Source organism: Crinia signifera, chromosome 8, assembly GCF_055691185.1.
Source record: "Crinia signifera chromosome 8, ASM5569118v1, whole genome shotgun sequence".
Taxonomy (NCBI): domain Eukaryota; kingdom Metazoa; phylum Chordata; class Amphibia; order Anura; family Myobatrachidae; genus Crinia; species Crinia signifera.
Window position 1 is genome coordinate 177,628,764 of NC_139224.1, and position 24,017 is coordinate 177,652,780.

General features: G+C 51.3%; 1 protein-coding gene across 1 annotated transcript in view; it reads right to left on the reverse strand.

Moving 5' to 3' along the window:
• Nucleotides 1–23,397, reverse strand: part of MCOLN2 (mucolipin TRP cation channel 2) — a 44,748-nt gene extending 21,351 nt beyond the window's left edge. The window contains exons 1-11 of the mRNA XM_083157877.1: nt 23,228–23,397; nt 14,471–14,633; nt 13,678–13,851; nt 12,748–12,898; nt 11,686–11,779; nt 9,308–9,404; nt 8,596–8,695; nt 4,934–5,046; nt 1,677–1,826; nt 879–980; nt 148–270 (exon numbers count right to left, since the gene is read on the reverse strand). Coding sequence (XP_083014003.1) covers nt 148–270; nt 879–980; nt 1,677–1,826; nt 4,934–5,046; nt 8,596–8,695; nt 9,308–9,404; nt 11,686–11,779; nt 12,748–12,898; nt 13,678–13,851; nt 14,471–14,633; nt 23,228–23,268 — 1,308 coding nt within the window. The 5' untranslated portion in view covers nt 23,269–23,397. The remainder of the gene's footprint in view (nt 1–147; nt 271–878; nt 981–1,676; nt 1,827–4,933; nt 5,047–8,595; nt 8,696–9,307; nt 9,405–11,685; nt 11,780–12,747; nt 12,899–13,677; nt 13,852–14,470; nt 14,634–23,227) is intronic.
• Between the last annotated feature and the right edge of the window lie 620 nt (nt 23,398–24,017).

Consider the following 24,017-nt stretch of genomic DNA (forward strand, 5'->3'; position numbering starts at 1 on the left):
GATATACAGACCATACTGTGCTAGAATCGTCACAGCAGAGAGCGACACCCCAGGCAGGGTTTGGAAATGCAGGATGCTAGATGGAACATTACAGGCTTTTTCTGAAGCACAAGCAATATCCAGATCACAAACAGAACTGTATCGTACTTTCTCATGGTACGGTCCGAGCACGATCCAGCCGCAGAATGTGTATCCGAGGTAGATCATTCCCGCGCAGCAGCAGAAGCGCAGCACTTTGGGTAGCGACGCTTGCATGGTTAATATCAGAACCTAGAACACAAAAACAGATTACAGGAGTATGACCGAGCGGTGCGTAGCTGTGCGCGATATGTAACAGAACCGCAGGAGAGCGGCACAAACATTCCCCATGGCGCAGCAATAGCGAGCAGTGCGCGATATGTAACAGAACCGCAGGAGAGCGGCACAAACATTCCCCATGGTGCAGCAATAGCGAGCAGTGCGCGATATGTAACAGAACCGCAGGAGAGCGGCACAAACATTCCCCATGGTGCAGCAATAGCGAGCAGTGCGCGATATGTAACAGAACCGCAGGAGAGCGGCACAAACATTCCCCATGGTGCAGCAATAGCGAGCAGTGTGCGATATGTAACAGAACCGCAGGAGAGCGGCACAAACATTCCCCATGGTGCAGCAATAGCGAGCAGTGCGCGATATGTAACAGAACCGCAGGAGAGCGGCACAAACATTCCCCATGGTGCAGCAATAGCGAGCAGTGTGCGATATGTAACAGAACCGCAGGAGAGCGGCACAAACATTCCCCATGGCGCAGCAATAGCGAGCAGTGCGCGATATGTAACAGAACCGCAGGAGAGCGGCACAAATATTCCCCGATTGTGTAAGTCCGCGGCATTACTCACGTTGTATTTCTGAAAGTAGCCGAGATACCGAATAACGCCGACCCATACCAGCAAGGTGGACGTCCCCAGGAGCAGGCTGCACACATCGTAGGAGGTCAGGTTCTAGAGTTAGGGGAAGATCAGATGAATACGGTTATGTGTCAGCGAGTGACGCCATATTGTGCACATTCGGTAGACACTGTGGTATAATATGTGGGTTCCACATGCCGACATGACATTGGCCTCACCTCCTCCACCTCTCATAATAGGCCCTGTTATAGTCCAAGCTCCAGGCCCATTAGGCCCTGACAGGGGCACAGGTGCTGGCATTACTGTATAATAGGCGGTTTTTCTAAACTATGTGCATGATGGGGATACGACAATATTTCTGCATATTGCTTTGTGTGTGCGCAATATATTGTTAACTACACTACACGCACTCCCGCAGTTGTTTCCGACCACCTCCATTGTCTGTCCACGCGTTCAAACCCTGAGTCTCATCTGCGACACCTGTACTCCTGGAGCTGAACGATATCGTCCAACGTGTATGCGGCTTTATAGATCCGCAGATTATGCTAATGAGGTTACCTGTCATACTGTGAGGAGATCTGGAAAACATGTCCTGTCAGTGAGCCCTGGATTTAGGAACTTCTGTACACAATGAAGCCGAGAAGACGCCTAGCACCTCACGTGTACACGCAGCACTGTCTAGCGGGTAATTTGGCCATACAAATTGTGCCGATTATCCTCCTATAACGTCATTCTACCGACATGGGAGTGGAGATGTTTAACGGAATTCCGACAGAACATCGCACGCACCTTGGCTTTTATTTCCATTTTCATTACGGATCCGATAATGGTCATCAGGTCGCTGATAATGACCATGACGTACCAGCCGTTAATGAACTCCAGCCGGTCAGAGGAGCACACGTGATGATTGTAGTTGTTCAGGAAGAAACTCACAAACCTCTGTAATGAGAAAAGGTAATAAGGGAACAGAATACAAGGCGCCTGCTGCCCCCTGGTGTCCGGAGCGGGTATAACGTCAAACCAGGTGCCCGCTGCCCCCTGGTGTCCGGAGCGGGTATAACGTCATACATGGTGCCCCCTGGTGTCCGGAGCGGGTATAACGTCATACAAGGTGCCCGCTGCCCCCTGGTGTCCGGAGCGGGTATAACGTCATACATGGTGCCCGCTGCCCCCTCATGTCCAGAGCGGATAGAACATCATACAAGGTGCTGCCCTCTGGCGTGGGGCAGGACATGGCCAGTGGCAGCTCCCCTCCTTCAGAAAGGGAGGAGCTGCTGCTATTAACTATATAATTTGGGAGTATTTCTAATTATGTTGCTGCCGGCAATATTACATTTGTTAGGAATTATTTGCTGTGTTATTTATTTAACGAATGGAATTTATTATCATGTATATTGTGCCTGTGAATGCGCTGTAGTGCGAGCTGCAATAAATGGCATCTAACCTGGTGTGTTCTCTCTTCTACGATCGCCTCTTGGTAAAAAATGGACTTGAAAACTTTTAATGATCCTTGTGTTTTACCTTAAGACTGGAAGGGCCAAGTGGTTCTCATCTGCCATTAAATTATCTTTCTATTACTAATAAAACATTCGGTACTTATGTAGTAACTGGGCTGCCGATTTTGAAATCGGGTCCATCGCATCGCATCGCACCCGACCATATCGCATGCGATGCGATGCGATGCGATGCGATGCGATGGACCCGATTTTTCCATAGGATTCAATGTTAAAATGGACTGAGTCCATTTTAACATGGAATGCAATGGGAAAAAGGGGTCCTTTTCATACCCCTACTATCCAAGTGGGCATGGAGTTGGATATAAACCTGTAGCGAGCCACCGAGCCCGAAGCGTGGCGAGCGTAGCGAGCCCTGCGAGGGGACGCAGAATACCGTCCCCTCGCGGGGCTCGCTTCGCTCGCCACGCTTCGGGCTCGGTGGCTCGCTACGCTCGCCAAAGGTTTATATCCAACTCCATGCCCACTTGGATAGTAGGGGTATGAAAAGGACCCCTTTTTCCCATTGAATTCCATGTTAAAATGGACTCAGTCCATTTTAACATTGAATCCTATGGAAAAATCGGGTCATCGCATCGCATCGCATCTGATTGTATGCCTTAACTTAAGGCATACAATCAAAAAATCGGCAGCCCAGATACTACATAAGTACCAAACATTCTGACCCTCAGGAACAGCTCGCACTACAGAGCAATAGCAGACACTGAGATAAGAAGACTTCTGTTACACAGTGTGTTCTCTGCTGCAGGGGGACGAAGAGGGGTCGCTGACCGTAAACATTAGGGATGGATGTGCCAACATAGCAGTCCATGATCGCAGGAAGTCACGGCCCTTCCAAATTCCTTGGTGGTACTCTGGCTGCACTAAACAATCCAGGAGATTTCATTTATGATGCAGGACATCAGGAGACAAGAACATAAACCAGGAGTCTCCCGCAGGATCTGGGAGGGAAGAAAACTATACAAATGTGATGCTTAAACAATGGTATGTAGAGCGTTCTCCTCACACACAGAATGTATACGCATCACATTTGTATAGTTAGTTATAAGCGGGTGACGCGGACAGGTTGTGATGCCTCTATCGTCCCCATCACTTACAGCAGATAGGAAGGCGGGAATGAGGAGTCATCCAGCGATCCCATAGGGAGGTCACGGTCCCAGCCAGTGACTACTGGCCTTATCCTACTTTATGTGCCGTGTACAGTACGTGCGCAAGTCACTCGTTCATCTACCGCCATGCAAGAGAATGCACTTGGGACACCAGAAAATGACAGTTGGGAGCAGACTGTCTCAAGCATCATTTATCATTCACTTAACACTCATTGATAAATGGGCAACTGAGAAGCATCTTATAGACAGGGGACATATAGAGGACATACTGTATAGAGGACATACTGTAGGAGCCAGAAGTAGAACAGGCTGAAGATTACATTAGAGCTGAACAGACCATATTTCCCCAGACGGCCCCACCCCATCCTCACCATTATTACCCTCTGTAGCCGGACCACCAGGACAATGGAGCGAGTGCAGAGAATGAGGGACGTCAGGATAACAGAGCCATCGAACACCAGCGTGTAGTGCCCCCCCATCCCCACCACCATTATTACCCTCTGTAGCCGGACCACCAGGACAATGGAGCGAGTGCAGAGAATGAGGGACGTCAGGATAACAGAGCCATCGAACACCAGCGTGTAGTGCCCCCCCATCCCCACCACCATTATTACCCTCTGTAGCCGGACCACCAGGACAATGGAGCGAGTGCAGAGAATGAGGGACGTCAGGATAACAGAGCCATCGAACACCAGCGTGTAGTGCCCCCCCATCCCCACCACCATTATTACCCTCTGTAGCCGGACCGCCAGGACAATGGAGCGAGTGCAGAGAATGAGGGACGTCAGGATAACAGCCATCGAACACCAGCGTGTAGTGCCCCCCCATCCCCACCACCATTATTACCCTCTGTAGCCGGACCGCCAGGACAATGGAGCGAGTGCAGAGAATGAGGGACGTCAGGATAACAGAGCCATCGAACACCAGCGTGTAGTGCCCCCCCATCCCCACCACCATTATTACCCTCTGTAGCCGGACCGCCAGGACAATGGAGCGAGTGCAGAGAATGAGGGACGTCAGGATAACAGCCATCGAACACCAGCGTGTAGTGCCCCCCCATCCCCACCACCATTATTACCCTCTGTAGCCGGACCGCCAGGACAATGGAGCGAGTGCAGAGAATGAGGGACGTCAGGATAACAGCCATCGAACACCAGCGTGTAGTGCCCCCCCATCCCCACCACCATTATTACCCTCTGTAGCCGGACCGCCAGGACAATGGAGCGAGTGCAGAGAATGAGGGACGTCAGGATAACAGCCATCGAACACCAGCGTGTAGTGCCCCCCCATCCCCACCACCATTATTACCCTCTGTAGCCGGACCGCCAGGACAATGGAGCGAGTGCAGAGAATGAGGGACGTCAGGATAACAGCCATCGAACACCAGCGTGTAGTGCCCCCCCATCCCCACCACCATTATTACCCTCTGTAGCCGGACCGCCAGGACAATGGAGCGAGTGCAGAGAATGAGGGACGTCAGGCAAGTCAGGATAACAAAGCCATCGAACACCAGAGTGTAGTGAGTGTTCTTCTGAACTGTAAAGAGACGAACCATGAATTAGATGTATACCCATAGGTATTCCTGAAACTTGGTGGGATGAGGGGGAGGCTAACATAGAAGGTTATAGTCTGTTTAGAAAAAAAACAGATTAGGTAGAAGGGGAGCTTTGTTTATATGTTAAACCATCCTTAAAACCATACAAAAGGGAAGACCTAGACGAGAGCACAATGGAGTCGGTAGAATCGGTCTGGGTAGAAATCACAGGTATTAAAGGGGCTAAAAACTTATAGTAGGAACATGTTATAAACCACCCAATATAAATACGGAGGAGGAAAAAGACCTCGTTACAGGTGGAAAAGCAGCCAGCTTAGGGGACATTATTATTATGGGTGACTTCAACTACCCAGGAATAAATTGGAAGGATAGGTCAATTAGTACTGCTAAGGGAAATGTTTTACTGGATGCCCTAAATGACCACGATTTGTATCAATTTATTGTCCAACCAGAAATACCAATATCCTGGATCTCTTGCTAAGCAACAACGGGGACATTGGCCCTTATTCAGATCGCAGTACAAATTTGTTCTCAAAATGGGCAAAACCATGTGCACTGCAGGTGGGGCAGAGGTAACATGTATAGAGAGAGTTAGTTTGTGTGAGATATTTTGTTTCTATGCAGGGTAAATACTGTCTGCATTATTTTTAAACTGCAATTTAGATGTCAGTTTTAACACACCCCACCCAGATTTAAATCTCTCTGCACATGTTACATCTGCCCCACCTGCAGTGCACATGGTTTTGCCTATTTTGAGAACAAATTTGTACTGCAATCAGATCGGAATAATTACGAACATAACCATAAGGGAGACATTGGGGAGCAGTGATCACATTTTATTTAGATTTTAACAATTATAATTATATTGGAGCAACTAGGTCCTTAATTTTCAGAAAAACAAACTTTGGTAAGTTTGAGGAGTCCTTAAAGTATATAAACTGGAAGGAATTATTTAGAGGTATGGATACTACTAAAAGGTAGCAAAATATAAACAAAAATACTGCTGGAGGACAATGATAAGTTTATTCCTAGGGTAAATAAAAAAACAAATGTCACAAGGAAACCGATGTGGCTTAACAGCAAAGTCAATTTGAAATAGCTAAAAAAAAGGAGGGCATGCAAAACGTTTAACCAAGATGGGACACCCAAATCATGTGCCGCATATAAAGAAAGTAATAAGAAATGTAAAAATACAATTAAGACGGCTAAATTAGAGACTGGACGTAAAATAGCCGCAGATAGCAAATCTAATCCCCAAAAACTCTACAGTTATATAAACGGGAAACTGTTAAGGAAGGAAAATATTGGCCCACTAAAAAATAAGCAGGGTACACTGGTAATAGAAGGAAAAGAGAAAGCGGAATTAGTCAATGAATTTTTTGCTTTGGTATTTACAAGGGAGGAATCTTCAGAAGATCTCCCACAGATTAAATGCTCGGCTCTTGATTGCTCCCAAACTGTATGTTTGAGTGAGGAAATGGTCAAATATAGATTACAGAATCTAAATAGTAACAAATCTGGCCCGGATGAAATACACCCTAGGATACTAAAAGAATTGAGTTCTGTCATAGCACTACCATTATATCTGATATTCAAGGAATCAATAGACTAAGGGACGGTACCAAGGGACTGGTGCATAGCTAACGTAGTACCAATATGGAAGAAAGGTAGCAAAACTATCCCTGAAATGTATAGGTCGGTCAGTCTTACATCCATTGTGGAGAAAATATTAGAAGGGATAACAAGAGATAGTATCCCAAATTTCTTAGAACAGGAAAAAGTGATAAGTAACGCTCAGCTTGGGTTCGTCAAAAATAGATCATGTCAGACTAATTTAATTAGCTTCTACGAGGAAGTCAGTAGGGGGCTGGACTTGGGGAAATCTGTTGATGTAATACTGCTTGATTTCGCTAAAGCTTTTGACACAGTGGGGCAGATGTATTAAGCTTTGCGAAGAGATAAACTTGAGATAAAGTGGAGATAAAGTGGAAGGAGATAACACACCAGCCAATCAACTTCCAACTGTCATGTTTCAAACACAGCTGATTGGCTGGTGTGTTATCTCCTTTCAATTTATCTCCACTTTATCTCAAGTTTATCTCTTCGCCAGGCTTAATACATCTGCCCCAGTGCCTCATAAAAGGTTGTTAATGATACTAGGTAATTTAGGGTTAGGAGATAACATTTGTAATTGGATTAAAAACTGGTTGCACAAACGGGGACAGAGAGTGGTGGTAAATGGCATACATTCCAGCAGGGGTAAGGTTCAAAGTGGAGTCCCGCAAGGTTCAATATTGGGACCCACCTTGTATAATATAATCAGTAATAATATTGGAAGTGACATAGTGAGTCAAATTGCAATATTTGCAGAGGACACAAAATTGAGTCAGGAAATTAACTCTTGAGAGGATGAGGAAACTGACTTAAACTGTAAACATGGATTAACGTTGAAAAACGTAAAGTAATTAATTATGGGAACAAAAATGAACAAGCTACTTATAGGCTAAATTGAGTTATTATAGGAAATTCTGCTGTAGAGAAGGACTTGGGGTCATCATAGATGATAAATTGGGTAATAGTGCACACTGCTCAAGTGCAGCAGCAAAAGCAAACCGGGCACTGGCATGCAAAAAAGTGGTATAGATTCAAGGGATGCCAATGTGATAGTGCCTCTTTACAAGGCATTGGTGAGACCACGCTTGGAATATTGTGTTCAGTTCTGGGCACCGCACCTTAAAAAGGACATAAATGACTTGGAACAGGTACAGAGAAGGGCGACTAAGCTAGTAACAGGTCTGGAATCACTAGAATACAAAGATAGGTTATACCAGGCTGAATATGTTCTCACTGGAGAAACGGAGGCTGAGAGGTGATATTAGTATGTACAAATACAGGACTGGGAATCATATGGAACTGGGCGATGATTGGTCAGTAACAGGCCTATACTTAGGACACGCAGGCATGTACTGAGGCTCGAGGAAAAGAAATTCTGTACTGAATTAAGAAGAGGATTCTTCACCATTAGAGCAGTAACATTCAGGAACTCATTGCCGGTGGGGTGGTTACAGCAACTACTGTTACTGAAATCAAATCCAAACTGGATCCATTATTGGCCACTAAGGGAATCCTGTAGATATGACTTACTCACGTCAGTAGTAGTTAGTTAGGTTGAACTCGATGAACTAACATCTTTATTCAGCCTTAATTACTATGATACCCTGCGGGTCTGTAGAGCGCCCTCTGCGGGTATAAATTAGAAGATCACAAACAACAAGTAACGCCCCCACCCCTCATTCCATATGATAAATGGTGCTACAGTCTATCTGCTCCCAACTGGCATTTTTCAAACATGTGGCAGCTGGAGCACCAGGAGTTTTAAATAGCTAAAACCCATTGATAAATGGGGCTCTTCCTTCTATGCAGTGGTTGGTGGTAGAACTGTAGAGGAGACGGTGGCATGGCATATGGTGTATATACGCCCCCTTTCACCAATGGGAAGGATGGTGTGCGTGTGTGCGTGAGAGACTCACTGGAGCCAGAGATGTGCCAGCCTTTGCAGTCCTGAATTGTAGCGTCGCTGTTGAAGAAGATTTTGATCTTGCCGCTGTGTGCCTGGTTGTTGAAGGTTATCTGGGGGCAGAAAGCAGCGGGGAGGGTTAGTGGGGGCTGTATACAGACCAGGGAGCAGAGCGAATCACTGCCAATGTAACACTCACAAACCCAAGGTGTGAGCACTGTGTTCCCATACCCCTACGTATAATTACATTGCCCTTACCTACAGCATAAGGAACAGAACTCACCCCCATCCGCCAGCTCATTGTATGATTAGTGCCCTACAGATGCCACCGACCTGTGGAACTACATATCCCAGCATGGAAATTTATAGGTTTGCTGAAACCATGCAGGGCAAGCTGGGATGTGTAGTTCCCCTATCAGCCAATATCATCACAATGGTAATGAAGCCAGGTCATGAACCAACATGGCCGATCACATGCTAAATAATGCAGCCGTCCAATGTATAGTCACAGCGCCCACGAGGTCTAACACACCCACCTGTGCCAACACGGCCATTGGTAACCCCTGGACTGTAGGGCCGTTAGGGAACCATGAGGCCACAGAGCACTTGGCACCATGGTGGTGTATTATCATTTAATGCTTCCACAGCTCCATACAAGGGGGGGGGGGTACACACCATCCAGACACATAACGCAGAGTAACATATAGTATATACGTCGTACCTACCTTGTTGTGAAACAAGTAGCAGTCTGGAAGCTCACGGACCCGGATGGTCTGTAGATCTATTCCCTTCAGCCTGAAGGATATCTCCACTTTAATCAGTCTAAAATAAATAAAAAAAATTATTAAAATTATAAAGCCATCACAACAGCCCTAGCGCACATGGGTAAATTGCCTGTAAGAGTACTGGGGGGTTTGTATCCCAGAGCGCATTACCTGTAAGAATACGGGGGGGGGGGGGGGGTATCCATACTACCTGTAAGAGTACTGGGGAGGGGGGAGGTATCCGTATTACCTGTAAGAGTAATGGGGGGGGGGGAGGTATTGGTACTACCTGTAAGAGTACAGGGGGCATTACCTGCTGGAGTATTAGGGGGAGGGGTATCCCGGAATGCTTACCTTCAAGAGTACTGGGGGGGGGGGCTATCTGTACTACCTGTAAGCGTACTGGAGGGGGCAGCCTAGAGCATGAGGGGACATTACCTGTAAGAGTACTAGGGGGTATCCCGGATCGCATTACCTGTAAGAGGACTGGGGGGGGAGGAGGTATCCATACTACCTGTAAGAGTACTGGGGGGGCGGCCTAGAGCATGGGGGGAAATTACCTGTAAGACTACTGGGGGGCTATCCTGGAACACCTTTCCTGTAAGAGTACTAGGGGAGGGGGAGAAATATCCATACTACCTGTAAGAGTACTGGGGGAGGAGTTATCCGTACTACCTGTAAGAGTACTGGGGGAGGAGTTATCCGTACTACCTGTAAGAGTACTGGGGGAGGAGTTATCCGTACTACCTGTAAGAGTACTGGGGGAGGAGGTATCATTACTACCTGTAAGAGTACTGGGGGGTGTCCGTATTACTCGTAAGAGCAGTGTGGGGGGGGGGGGGGGGGAGTATCCATACTACCTGCAAGAGTACTGGGGGTAGATATCCATACTACCCATAAGAGTAGTGGGGGAGGGATCCGTACTACCCGGAAGCGTACTAGGGGGAGGTATCAGTACTACCTGTAAGAGTACTGGTGGGGGAGGTATCCGTATTACCTGCAAGAGCACTGGGGGGGGGCTATCCATATTACCTGTAAAAGTAGAGGGGGGGGGATCTGTACTACCTGTAAGAATACTAAGGGGGGGGGGGGTATCCATACTACCCGTAAGAGTAGTGGGGGGGGGGGTGGATCTGTACTACCTTTAAAAATACTAGGGGGGAGGTATCAGTACTACCTGTAAGAGTACTGGTGGAGGGGGGCGGGCTATCCATATTACCTGTAAGAGTACTGGAGGGGAGGTATCCGTATTACCTGTAAGAGTACTGGTGGAGGGGGGCGGGCTATCCATATTACCTGTAAGAGTACTGGAGGGGAGGTATCCGTATTACCTGTAAGAGTACTGGGGGGGGGGGGACGTATCCGTACTACCTGCACGAGTACTGGGGGGAGGGGGAGGGATCAGCACTACCTGTAAGAGTACTGGAGGGGGGGGGGGGGAGAGGGATCGGCACTACTGGGGGGGAGGTATCTATATTACCTGTAAGAGTACTGGAGGGGACGTATCCGTATTACCTGTAAGAGTACTGGGGGAGGAGGTATCCGTATTACCTGTAAGAGTACTGGAGGGGACGTATCCGTATTACCTGTAAGAGTACTGGGGGAGGAGGTATCCGTATTACCTGTAAGAGTACTGGAGGGGACATATCCGTACTACCTGCACGAGTACTGGGGGGGGGGGGGGAGGGATCGGCACTACCTGTAAGAGTACTGGGGGGGGGGGAGGGATCGGGACTACCTGTAAGAGTACTGGAGGGGAGGTATCCATATTACCTGTAAGAGTACTGGGGGAGGAGGTATCCGTATTACCTGTAAGAGTACTGGGGGGGACATATCCGTACTACCTGCACGAATACTGGGGGGGGGATCGGCACTACCTGTAAGAGTACTGGGGGGGGGGGGGAGAGGGATCAGGACTACCTGTAAGAGTACTGGGGGGAGGTATCCGTATTACCTGTAAGAATACTGGGGGGGGGGGGGCGTATCCGTATTACCTGTAAGAGTACTGGGGGGGACGTATCTGTACTACCTGAATGAGTACTGGGGGGGTATCCATATTACCTGTAAGGGTACTGGGGGGGGGGGGGTCGGTGGTATCCGTATTACCTATAAGATTTCTGGGGGAGGGGGGGCGGGGTATCCATATTACCTGTAAGAGTACTGGGGGAGGAAGTATCCATATTACCTGTAAGATTTCTGGGGGAGGGGGGGCGGGGTATCCATATTACCTGTAAGAGTACTGGGGGAGGAAGTATCCATATTACCTGTAAGATTTCTGGGGGAGGGGGCGGGGTATCCATATTACCTGTAAGAGTACTGGGGGGAGGTATCAGTGTTACCTGTAGAATTCCAGGTTGAAGAAGGAGGAGTTTGCCTGAGCGTAGTCCTGGGAATGTGCGCTCACTTGCGGCTCCTGTTCCAGGTGTAAACATTCTATAGACAAAGTAGGACAGGCAGATGGTGACCAGCGATACAGTATATACGCACAGACCGCAGTCACATGCATCCTAGCAGGGCTGGTAACTGTCACTTACAGCAAGGATGCTATAATGGACATGCTCAAATGTTATCTTTTGATTTGTGAAGATGCCAAATATGGTCCACAGTGCTGTAATACACACTGACCAATAACTGTACACAGAACACAGGATTGCAGATCCAGCTGGATCAGTGATCAGGAGCACCCACGGGAGGGACACTGGAGCTGGTGAGACAGGATCAGTGAACAGGAGCACCCACGGGAGGGACACAGGCTGGTGAAGCAGGGTCAGGAGCTCCCACTGGAGGTACACAGGGGCTGGTGAGACAGGATCAGTGATCAGGAGAACCCACGGAGGGACACAGGAGCTGCTGAGACAGGATCAGTGATCAGGAGCACCCACGGAAGGGACACAGGCCGGTGAGACAGGATCAGTGATCAGGAGCACCCACGGGAGGGACACAGGGGCTGCTGAGACAGGATCAGTGATCAGGAGCACCCACGGGAGGGACACAGGGGCTGCTGAGACAGGATCAGTGATCAGGAGCACCCACGGAAGGGACAAAAGGGCTAGTGAGGCAGGATCAGTGATCAGGAGAACCCATGGAAGGGACACAGGGGCTAGTGAGGCAGGATCAGTGATCAGGAGCACCCACGGAAGGGACACAGGCTGGTGAGACAGGAACAGGAGCACCCACGGGAGGGACACAGGGGCTGCTGAGACAGGATCAGTGATCAGGAGAACCCACGGAAGGGACACAGGGGCTGCTGAGACAGGATCAGTGATCAGGGGCACCCACCAGAACTAAGCAGCGGCCACCAAGCTGGGTCACTCAAGTTCTTTTGCTGCTTGGCCCAGTAGAAGTCGCATGAGGAAAGAAGTTTGCACAACAGTATCAGCAGTAAATTCGATGTACGGTACCTGTCTCCACAGTGGGGTCAATGTAGAAGGTATTGTTGTATGGGAGGATGGATTTCCTGTGGTAGTGCTGCTTACAGATCTTCAGTCCTTTCCGCTTGTCATCATTGTCATAGCCAACTGTGCCCAGCGAGAGGTTCCTGATCTGATGATACTACAGGAGGAGGAAAGGTGGGGTGCAAAAATACAATTAGATCGCTTTCGTCTAATTAAGTTGTAAACCAGGCCCTCTTGTCTCTCCGCCCCTAGGTCTTGGTAATGACAGGAGACGAACAAGCAGCCCTTTGTCTACTCTAGAAGGATGGACCTTCACGGCCAATAAGACTACCTGGAAAACGGAAAGTAAAGTAGCAACAGAACATGGAAAATACATTTTGCACGATACGTCCACGAGGACTAGACCAAAGCAGCCATCTACCACGAGGACTAGCAAAAATAGCCATCTACCAGGTGCGTGGTGGACACAGGTGTGCATGGTGGACACAGACTCAAGGAAGCTGGTCAACCAATAGTATGGACGAGGTTACGATGTAGAGCAGTGGTCTGATGTACGATGTAGAGCAGTGGTCTGATGTACGATGTAGAGCAGTGGTCTGATGTACGATGTAGAGCAGTGGTCTGATGTACGATGTAGAGCATTGGTCTGATGTACGATGTAGAGCAGTTGTTCCCAACCTCAGTCCTCAAGTTCCCCCAACAGTTTATGTTTTCCATGTCTCCCCACACACAATAACAAGTGAAATAATTAGCTTCACGTGTGGATCTTTCAAAATGTGTCAGTCAATAATGAGTGCATCTGTGCACCTGCCATGTCACCTGAAAACCTGGACTGTTGGACATACTTGAGGAACGAGGTTGGGAACCACTAATGTAGAGAATAGTCGATTGAGCAACCATTAAATCACGATCCACCAAACCTGCTGACCGATTTACCTGACGGATCACATAGAATATGCTGTCGTAGAGGTCCTTCTGAGTGTAGATGGTGCGGCTATAGTCATCCTCATCAACGCCGGTGTAGCCTTTCAGAAACAAGTGTTTGAAGGCCATCGTGTTTTCTTCTTTAAAGGAAACCACCAGTTGGTTGTTCAACCCAAACAGAACCAGCTGACAAAACAGAAGTGCAGTAAGATCATATGAATGGACCTCCCCAAGATTGCATGCTCTTGAGACGAGATTGGGGGAGGAGCATCTTCAGGCATGTGGTACCTGGTGGCGAGGGTCTTCTTGGTGGGTCTGTGACCGTGTTTCAGGCCTATGCTGCCATCACAGTGCTATGTGGCTATTGGTGCAGAGACTGAACACGGTCGTCTTAGAGCAGGATGGCAACACGGGGAGATGGACCAAGAGCCCGATTCATCTATGAGTTTTAGCCATTTAAAACTCTCTGCATATGATAAATGGTGCTCCGGCCAATCAGCTCCCAACTGGAGTGTTTTTTTTAAATATTATTACAGTTGAGGCTGGAACAAGAGATAGTACCAACCAATCAGCTGCCATTATAAGCCGTCTTTGAAAAATTACGGAAACAGGTTGGCTGGTACTTTCTCCCTCTCCCCTTTATCACTCTCCGAGGCTTAGTACATATTCCCTACAAGGATCACTACAGCAGCATTAATGCCTCCTATGGACCGAGAGCAAACACCCTACCCCAGATAAACGCATCTACAGACCGGTGGTACCATATGGCACATGCGGTTGTTTGGAAGACCCCCTCCCCCATTACCTGCGCGGTAACCATGACGATCTTCAGCACCTGCAGGGCGAGTTTCCACGGTATCTGACGCCTGGCTCGGTACTTGTCACACGGGCTCATGAAATAGAACTGCAGATCTTCCTTTAGCTTCACACCTTCCCTCTCCTGCTCCAGCTCTTCCATGGAGCGCCCCCTGCAGGACACACGGGGGGACAGTTACCAGGGGACACTGCCCTCCCATGGGGCTCCCCCTGCAGGACACACGGGGGACAGTTACCAGGGGACACTGCCCTCCCATGGGGCTCCCCCTGCAGGACACACGGGGGACAGTTACCAGGGGACACTGCCCTCCCATAGGGTGCCCCCTGCAGGACACAATGGGGACAGTTACCAGGGGACACTGCCCTCCCATGGGGCTCCCCCTGCAGGACACACTGGGGACAGTTACCAGGGGACACTGCCCTCCCATGGGGCTCCCCCTGCAGGACACACGGGGGACAGTTACCAGGGGACACTGCCCTCCCATGGGGCTCCCCCTGCAGGACACAAGGGGGACAGTTACCAGGGGACACTGCCCTCCCATGGGGCTCCCCCTGCAGGACACACGGGGGACAGTTACCAGGGGACACTGCCCTCCCATGGGGCTCCCCCTGCAGGACACACGGGGGACAGTTACCAGGGGACACTGCCCTCCCATAGGGTGCCCCCTGCAGGACACAATGGGGACAGTTACCAGGGGACACTGCCCTCCCCTAGGGTGCCCCCTGCAGGACACAAGGGGGACAGTTACCAGGGGACACTGCCCTCCCATAGGGTGCCCCCTGCAGGACACACGGGGGACAGTTACCAGGGGACACTGCCCTCCCATGGGGCTCCCCCTGCAGGACACACGGGGGACAGTTACCAGGGGACACTGCCCTCCCATAGGGTGCCCCCTGCAGGACACAAGGGGGAAAATTACCAGGGGACACTGCCCTCCCGTAGGGTGCCCCCTGCAGGACACAAGGGGGACAGTAACCAGGGGACACTGCCCTCCCATAGGGTTCCCCCTGCAGAACACACAGGGGACAATGCTGTTACTGACACTGCTCTCCGATGGGGCTCCCTCTGCAGGACACCCAGTGGACACTGCCCTCCCATTAGGTTGACACCGTTGGGTCGACAAGTGTCAAGGTCGACACAGCGTTAGGTTGACATGGCTTTTTTACTGTTTTTTTTTTACCGAATGTCGACATAGTCGACATGGACACAGTTGGAAGTCAACCGCAGCCGCTCGCTATGCTTCTTGCACACTATTTTATTCTCCCACCACGCCCTAGTGGATGGTAGGGCATGAAATACCGCCTGTCGGCACATGTCAGCTCAAAAAACTGTAAAACAAACATGTCGACCTAACCCGTGTCGACCTAAAACCGTGTCTACCTTGCCACCTGTCGACCTAATGACTGTCGACCTAAGTGGTGTCGACAATATGACCGTATCCCTGCGGTGCTGCCTCCTGCTCAGTGCGCTGCAGCTGAACGAAGCCCTGCTCTTGGAGTGCTGGCTTCTTTGCCTCCGGGCGCCCACAGCCAATTACACCATGGCCCTTCCCTCTCAGAGAGGCGGAGCCTGGGACAGCTGTACCGACAGCACCCCCTATTGGCGGGCCTGCATGCAGACTCAGATTACTAAGGGGTGAGTCAGGCCTGCTCCTAGAGGGCCACATTTGGCACCTTCCCTGATGTTTGAGGTTTGCGATTGGCTTATTCGAGTTTGCTCCAGAGGGGGCAGGCAGGGGTGGACAGGCTCGAGGTGTGTGGCTGACTTCATACGGCCCGCCCCATATTCGGCAGAAATAAGAGTCAGTCAGCGACCATAGAATGGATGCGTTCTACAAGCACCGTGACCAATCACCAGACGTCATCGACTTACCCCAAAGGGGGACGAAAGCTGACAGCGGGCTCCTCTTCCTCACACATGGAACATAGTCACCCGGCCCGGACCAGGAAGTGGCTGCTCTCAGCTAGATCTGACGTCAGCCGTGTACAAGGTGTAATAAATATCAAAGTCATAAAACACCTTTATAGCCGGGCACAGCTGGCAGCCGTGTCCATGTCTACAAAAGGGGCGGGCCTTGTGTGAAGGCAGCATGGCCTAGCACCGCAATCCCCATTTCTGTCAGTTATGGGGGGGGGGGGGATGCTGAGCTCTCTGCCTTGTACAGCCTCCCAATGGTTCTGTACCAGGCCCAAACTCAGACCTGCCGCAGCCTGCGCCACAGGAGAGGATCCGATGCCAGTGACATGATATCTGCCAGGATTTCCCTTATCCCTGGAATGTATTAAAGGGGGACCACAGCAGGGATCTCCGATCCCTGCTGCGATCCTCCCTGCAGCGCCGCCGACCGCATCCCCCATAGGTTTCTATGGGGGATGCGAAGCTGCCCGATGTATCAACATCAGGCAGCCCGGCATCACACCCCTGGGCTATCGCCATTGTAATGTGGCGATAGCCCATTGTAGCCATCGGAGCCCTGTCCCTACGCCCTTAATATTGATAAATTGCCCCGATATGATCGCATTTTACAATGCGATCCTGGGCGGTAATATTCCTCCCAGATCGCATTGTAAATGCCCATGATAAATGTGCCCCTTAAGGCCCCCATACACTAGCCGATTTTGGTCAGATTTCAGCCAGATCAGTCGGATCTGGCCGAAATCGGACCAAAATCGGCTAGTTTTGATGTCCCCTCAGATCCGATGCGCGGTCCCGTGCGCATCGGATCTGCGTCGGGTGGTTGGACCTGCTGCACGTCCGACCACCCGACTTGGGACCTAGTGGGGCGGCGCTGCTGCGGTAGAGGGAGCAGGGGGGGCTGGGGACGCTGCGGGGGACACAAGCGGCATAGAGCCGGGCAGGGGGAGCCGGCGGGAGCTGTCAGTGTTGAATAAAAAAAAAAGCCCATACAATGCATGGGCGGCCTGTGATTGGCTGAGCGCTCTCTCAGCCAATTGCTGACTGGCTGAGAGAGCGCTCAGCCAATCACAGGCCGCCCATGCATTGTATGGGCTTTTTTTTTTTTATTCAACACTGACAGCTCCCGCCGGCTCCCCCTGCCCGGCTCTATGCCGCTTGTGTCCCCCGCAGCGTCCCCAGCAGCGGGGGACACAGACGCTGTCCCCCACAGCGTCCTCAGCAGCGGGGCACACAAACGCTGTCCCCAGCAGCGGGGGACACAGACGCTGTCCCCCGCAGCGTCCTCAGCAGCGGGGCACACAAACGCTGTCCCCAGCAGCGGGGGACACAGAGGCTGTCCCCCGCAGCGTCCCCAGCCCCCCTGCTCCCACCTCTGTAGCCCCCCCCCCCCTGCTCCCCGGGTTTTTTACATGTGATAAATCGAGACGATTTATCACATGTAAAAAATGGCACATCAAGTGCCAATCTAATCAAGCTCCCCCGGGGAGCAGCCGGGGAAGCTCAGGGGGAAGTCGGGGGCGACTTGTCCTAAGGACAAGTCGCCCTAGTGTATGGGGGCCTTTAGTCCTCTTCTCTTCACATGTCACTCACAGCTCTCTTAAGGCCCCCATACATTAGGCCGACTTGTCCTAGGGACAAGTCGGACCCAATTTACCTGCGAGCCGCCCGGCAGCTCCCCGGGAGGCTCGCATACAATTTGGCACTTGATGTGCCATTTTTTACATGGGATAAATCGCATGCGATTTATCCCATGTAAAAAAAAAAACGGGGAGCTGCAGGGCGGTGAGGAGTAGTGGGGGCGGGCAGCGGCAGCGGTGGTGGTGGGGGCGGGCAGCGGTGGTGGGGGCGGGCAGCGGTGGTGGGGGCGGGTGCGGTGAGCGCTGCTGACCTGGCCGGGCAGTGTACTTACACATAGCAGCAGCGGGGACGGGACGCGTAGTGGCGGCTATTAGATTTTTAAAATACTTGTCAAATGACCGGCCGCTCTCTGATTGGCCGGAGAGCTCTCAGCCAATCAGAGAGCGGCCGGTCATTTGACAAGTATTTTAAAAATATAATAGCCGCCACTGCGCTGCCCGACGCCCGTCCCCGCTGCTGCTATAGTACAGTACACTGCCCGGCCAGGTCAGTCAGCAGCACTCGCCGGCGCTCAGGGACCCGCTGGCCGCCCCCACTACTCCCCCGGTGTCTGTATGCATATGCCTGTCAGGTGGCAGGCATATGCATACAGGGAGGTCGGACGTGATCGTATGTACAGACCGTCCGACCTCCCTGATCCGGTCCGGTCCGATATCACACACCTACGATTTTGGGCCGATTTCATCCGATTATCGGCACAGTGCCGAAATCGGATGAAATCGGCCCAAAATCGCATAGTGTATGGGGGCCTTTACACTCAAACACTCAGTGACCATCTTCGTCTGCATAGTCATCTCCATCATTGGCCACCGGTCCCTAGTAGAACGTTGATAGAGTCCTCACTATTTACATGTTACTGTAATGTGTATTGTACTGTGGTTTCCTTTTACCTGTTCTCTATTCTGTTATTCGGTTACTGTAATGTTAAGTGTTGTCAAATATAAACAGTAAAACCAGAAAGGGGAAAAAAAATTACAGTTTGGAAAAGCTTTGTAAAAATAGGGAATGTGAAGAGTGGAGACATTGCCCATAGCAACCAATCCACTTCTACCCATAATTTTTATAGAACACTCTTTATAAATGCTACCTTGAAGCTCCTGTTGCTAGGGACATCTCCATTAACCCTACAAGCACGGGGAAACCAATCAGGGGATAACAGCAGGGCTTACTGTAGCACATAGCCCCATGGCAGTCAGACAAGGCTTCTCACCCCCCTAAATAAAGGTCGCCCCTGGTTTCTGATCCATTGAACAATCTCCCACCATAGGTGACAGAGCACTCTGTTACCATACAACAGCGCCTCTAGTGGCCAACTTCATGCAGTACCGCAAACACAGCGCTGACGGGGAGACAGATGCCCCCATACAATCTGTGAAACGTTCTTTCAAAGACAATGGTACCCTGGAGGTGGAGAGATGAGGTAGGACAGGTGCGGAGATGAGGTAGAACAGATGAGGGCGGTGCATGCTGGGTCTTGGGAGGTGCAGGGATGAGGTAGGATAGAGCAGTGCAGGTGCATGCTGGGTCCTGGAAGGTGCAGGGATGAGGTAGGACAGAGCAGGGCAAGTGCATGCTGGGACCCTGGAGGTGGAGAGATGAGGTAGGACAGGAGAACAAGTGCGGAGATCAGGTAGGACAGAGGAGAGAAGGTGCATGCTGGTTCTTGGGAGGTGCGGAGATTAGGTAGGACAGGTGCAGAGATGAGGTAGGACAGAGCAGGGCAGGTGCATGCTGGGACCCTGAAGGTGGAGAGATGAGGTAGGACAGGTGCAGGGATGAGGTAGGACAGAGGAGGGCAGGTGCGGAGATGAGGTAGGACAAAGGAGGGCAGGTGCATGCTGGGACCCTGGAGGTGGAGAGATGAGGTAGGACAGATGAGGGCAGGTGCATGCTGGACCCTGGGAGGTGCAGGGATGAGGTAGGATAGAGGAGGGCAGGTGCATGTTGGGACCCTGGAGGAGGAGAGATGAGGTAGGACAGGTGCGGCGATGAGGTAGGACAGATGAGGGCATGTGCATGTTGGACCTTGGTAGGTGCAGGGATGAGGTAGGACAGAGGAGGGCAGGTGCGGAGATGAGGTAGGACAGAGGAAGGCAGGTGCATGCTGGGCCCTGGGAGGTGCTGGGATGAGGTAGGACAGTAGGGCAGGTGCATGCTGGGTCTTGGGAGATGCGGAGATGAGGTAGGACAAAGGAGGGCAGGTGCATGCTGGGACCCTGGAGGTGGAGAGATGAGGTAGTACAGATGAGGGCAGGTGCATACTGGGTCCTGGGAGGTGCAGGGATGAGGTAGAACAGAGCAGGGCAGGTGCATGCTGGGACGCTGGAGAGGTAGGACAGGTGTATGCTGGGTCTAGGGAGGTGGATAGATGAGGTGGGACAGAGGAGGCCAGGTGCAGGGATGAGGTAGGACAGAGGAGGGCAGGTGCATGCTGGACCCTGGGAGGTGCTGGGATGGGGTAGGATAGAGCAGGGCAGGTGCATGCTGGGACCCTGAAAGTGGAGAGATGAGGTGGGACAGAGGAGGGCAGGTGCATGTTGGGCCTTGGGAGGTGCAGGGATGAGGAAGGACAGAGGAGGGCAGGTGCATGCTGGACCCTGGAGGTGTGGAGATGAGGTAGGATAGAGGAGGGCTGGTGCATGCTAGGACCCTTGAGGTGGAGAGATGAGGTAGGACAGATGAGGGCATGTGCATGCTGGACCTTGGGAGGTGCAGGGATGAGGTAGGACAGAGGAAGGCAGGTGCATGCTGGGCCCTGGGAGGTGCTGGGATGAGGTAGGACAGAGTAGGGCAGGTGCATGATGGGTCTTGGGAGATGCGGAGATGAGGTAGGACAAAGGAGGGCAGGTGCATGCTGGGACCCTGGAGGTGGAGAGATGAGGTAGTACAGATGAGGGCAGGTGCATACTGGGTCCTGGGAGGTGCAGGGATGAGGTAGAACAGAGCAGGGCAGGTGCATGCTGGGACGCTGGAGAGGTAGGACAGGTGTATGCTGGGTCTAGGGAGGTGGATAGATGAGGTGGGACAGAGGAGGCCAGGTGCAGGGATGAGGTAGGACAGAGGAGGGCAGGTGCATGCTGGACCCTGGGAGGTGCTGGGATGGGGTAGGATAGAGCAGGGCAGGTGCATGCTGGGACCCTGGAGGTGGAGAGATGAGGTGGGACAGAGGAGGGCAGGTGCATGTTGGGCCTTGGGAGGTGCAGGGATGAGGTAGGACAGAGGAGGGCAGGTGCATGCTGGACCCTGGAGGTGTGGAGATGAGGTAGGATAGAGGAGGGCTGGTGCATGCTAGGACCCTTGAGGTGGAGAGATGAGGTAGGACAGATGAGGGCATGTGCATGCTGGACCTTGGGAGGTGCAGGGATGAGGTAGGACAGAGCAGGGCAGGTGCATGCTGGGCCCTGGGAGGTGCTGGGATGAGGTAGGACAGAGCAGGGCAGGTGCATGCTGGGCCCTGGGAGGTGTAGGGATGATGTAGGACAGAGCAGGGCAGGTGCATGCACCATCAGGAGAGAGGGGTAATTGGGAACAGCAATCAGCAGGAGCTGGATGAGGCCAGCTGAAGGCAGGTAAGTGGTCTACAAGCTGATGTCTCGGGAGTCTCCCTGACACTCCAGGAGATTGCTAGCTCTAAAGCCCGGTACACACTGGGGAGATATATCGCTGAGTGTCTCCTTTTCATCAGCGACTAGAGATGGTCGCTGATGAAAGGGAACCTCTGCCGGCGGTGACCAGCGATTAGAACGGAGCTGAAAACGGGAGCGCGCACCCGGCGATTTATGGTCGCCAGCGACCATATTCCCAGCGATTTCAGCCCCTATCGCCCCCCGTGTGTACACAGCTTGAGACTTTTTGAGGCGGTGACCTGAGAATGGCCCGGAAGGTGCTCAGATAGGTGAGCTAGCCATCAGGAAAATGGAGGCACTGGGCACCTCCCGCTCTGCCACCTACCGGTCCCTTATTATGTGAGGTGCGTGTCTGGGGCTATCTGCAGAATGACACCTACTGTATAAGTGTAGGTGCAATACAACCGGGCACCATCCATAATACCCCTATAATCCAGGGCACCTGTGGCTGACCTCAGGCCTACATTACACCTGGCTATAATCACCCACAGCACCTGTGTAACTCATAGGTGTCCCAAATTAAAGAGATATCAGGGCACATCCAGCCATACGCTGATGGACAAAGATTTATAATCAAAACTCATACTTGCCTACCTGCCCCTCCTTCAGGGAAAAAATGCTCTGCTCCTGGGCATCCCTGGTAATGTAGGATTGCTAGCACCTGTGGTGACGCCTTTCTTATCAATTACCTACAGCAGCTTCCCACAGGTGCTGGCAATCCTACATTACCAGGGAAGCCCAGGAACAGAGCATTGTGTCCTCCTGGAGAGGGGCATGCTGGGAGGTATGGATAATGTAGGATTGCCAGCACCTGTGGGGAGCTAGGTAACTGATAAGAAAGGTGTCACCACAGGTGCTGGCAATCATACATTACCAGGGAAGCCCAGGAACAGAGCATTGTGTCCTCCTGGAGAGGGGCATGCTGGGATGTATGGATAATGTAGGATTGCCAGCACCTGTGGGGAGCTAGGTAACTGATAAGAAAGGTGTCACCACAGGTGCTGGCAATCATACATTACCAGGGAAGCCCAGGAACAGAGCACTGTGTCCTCCTGGAGAGGGGCATGCTGGGATGTATGGATAATGTAGGATTGCCAGCACCTGTGGGGAGCTAGGTAACTGATAAGAAAGGTGTCACCACAGGTGCTGGCAATCATACATTACCAGGGAAGCCCAGGAACAGAGCACTGTGTCCCTGAAGGAGAGGGTCAGGTAGGGAAGTATGAATAAAATAACTAATTAACCAAAAACTTTGTATCTTTTAGTGTAGTGGTCAGGGAACTCAGTCCTCATTACCCCACACAGTGCATGTTTTGCTGGTAACCCAGCAAGTGCACAGGTTTACTAATTACTCAGACACATTTTATAAGGTCCGCAGGTGGAGTTAATGACTGCACTTGTGATTCTGTGAGGAGACCTGGAAAACATGCACTGCGTGGGGTAATGAGGACCGAGTTCCCTGACCAATGTTTTAGTGAGTCAACTCTTCAGTAACCCCTTCCCCACCGCACCCCAGTGTACTTACCTGTCTGGCCGGTTAGTAACACACGTGACCTGCACTTACCCAGGAGGGACAGACCCAACACGCTTCATGGAGATATCCATGCTGGCAATGCCCAGCTTGGAAGTGGGGATGGGGCTGTAGTCAGCCAGGGTGAGGCCGGGGGTCTGTCATGCGGGGCCCTGCTGTATGGAGAGGCACCTGGGCAGTTCAGCATCTCCCTGGGAGCGGCCTGACTAAGGAGGGCAATTTATCACATTGGAAATATTCTGATATGTGGGAGGTTCTGACACCTGGGGGTCGTCCTAGGTCAGGTGTTCACCTGCCAGGTTCTAAAGCTGGATACACACTATAGTAATGCTGGGTACTCACTATAATAATGCTGGGTACGCACTATAATAATAATGCTGGGTACACACTATAATAATGCTGGGTACGCACTATAATAATAATGCTGGGTACACACTATAATAATGCTGGGTAGTCACTATAATAATGCTGGGTACGCACTATAATAATGCTGGGTACGCTCTATAATAATGCTGGGTACGCACTATAATAATGCTGGGTACGCACTATAATAATGCTGGGTACACACTATAATAATGCCGGATACGCACTATAATAATGCTGGGTACACACTATAATAATGCTGGGTACACACTATAATAATGCTGGGTACTCACTATAATAATGCTGGGTACGCACTATAATAATGCTGGGTACGCACTATAATAATGCTGGGTATGCACTATAATAATGCCGGGTACGCACTATAATAATGCTGGGTACGCACTATAATAATGCCGGGTACGCACTATAATAATGCTGGGTACGCACTATAATAATGCCG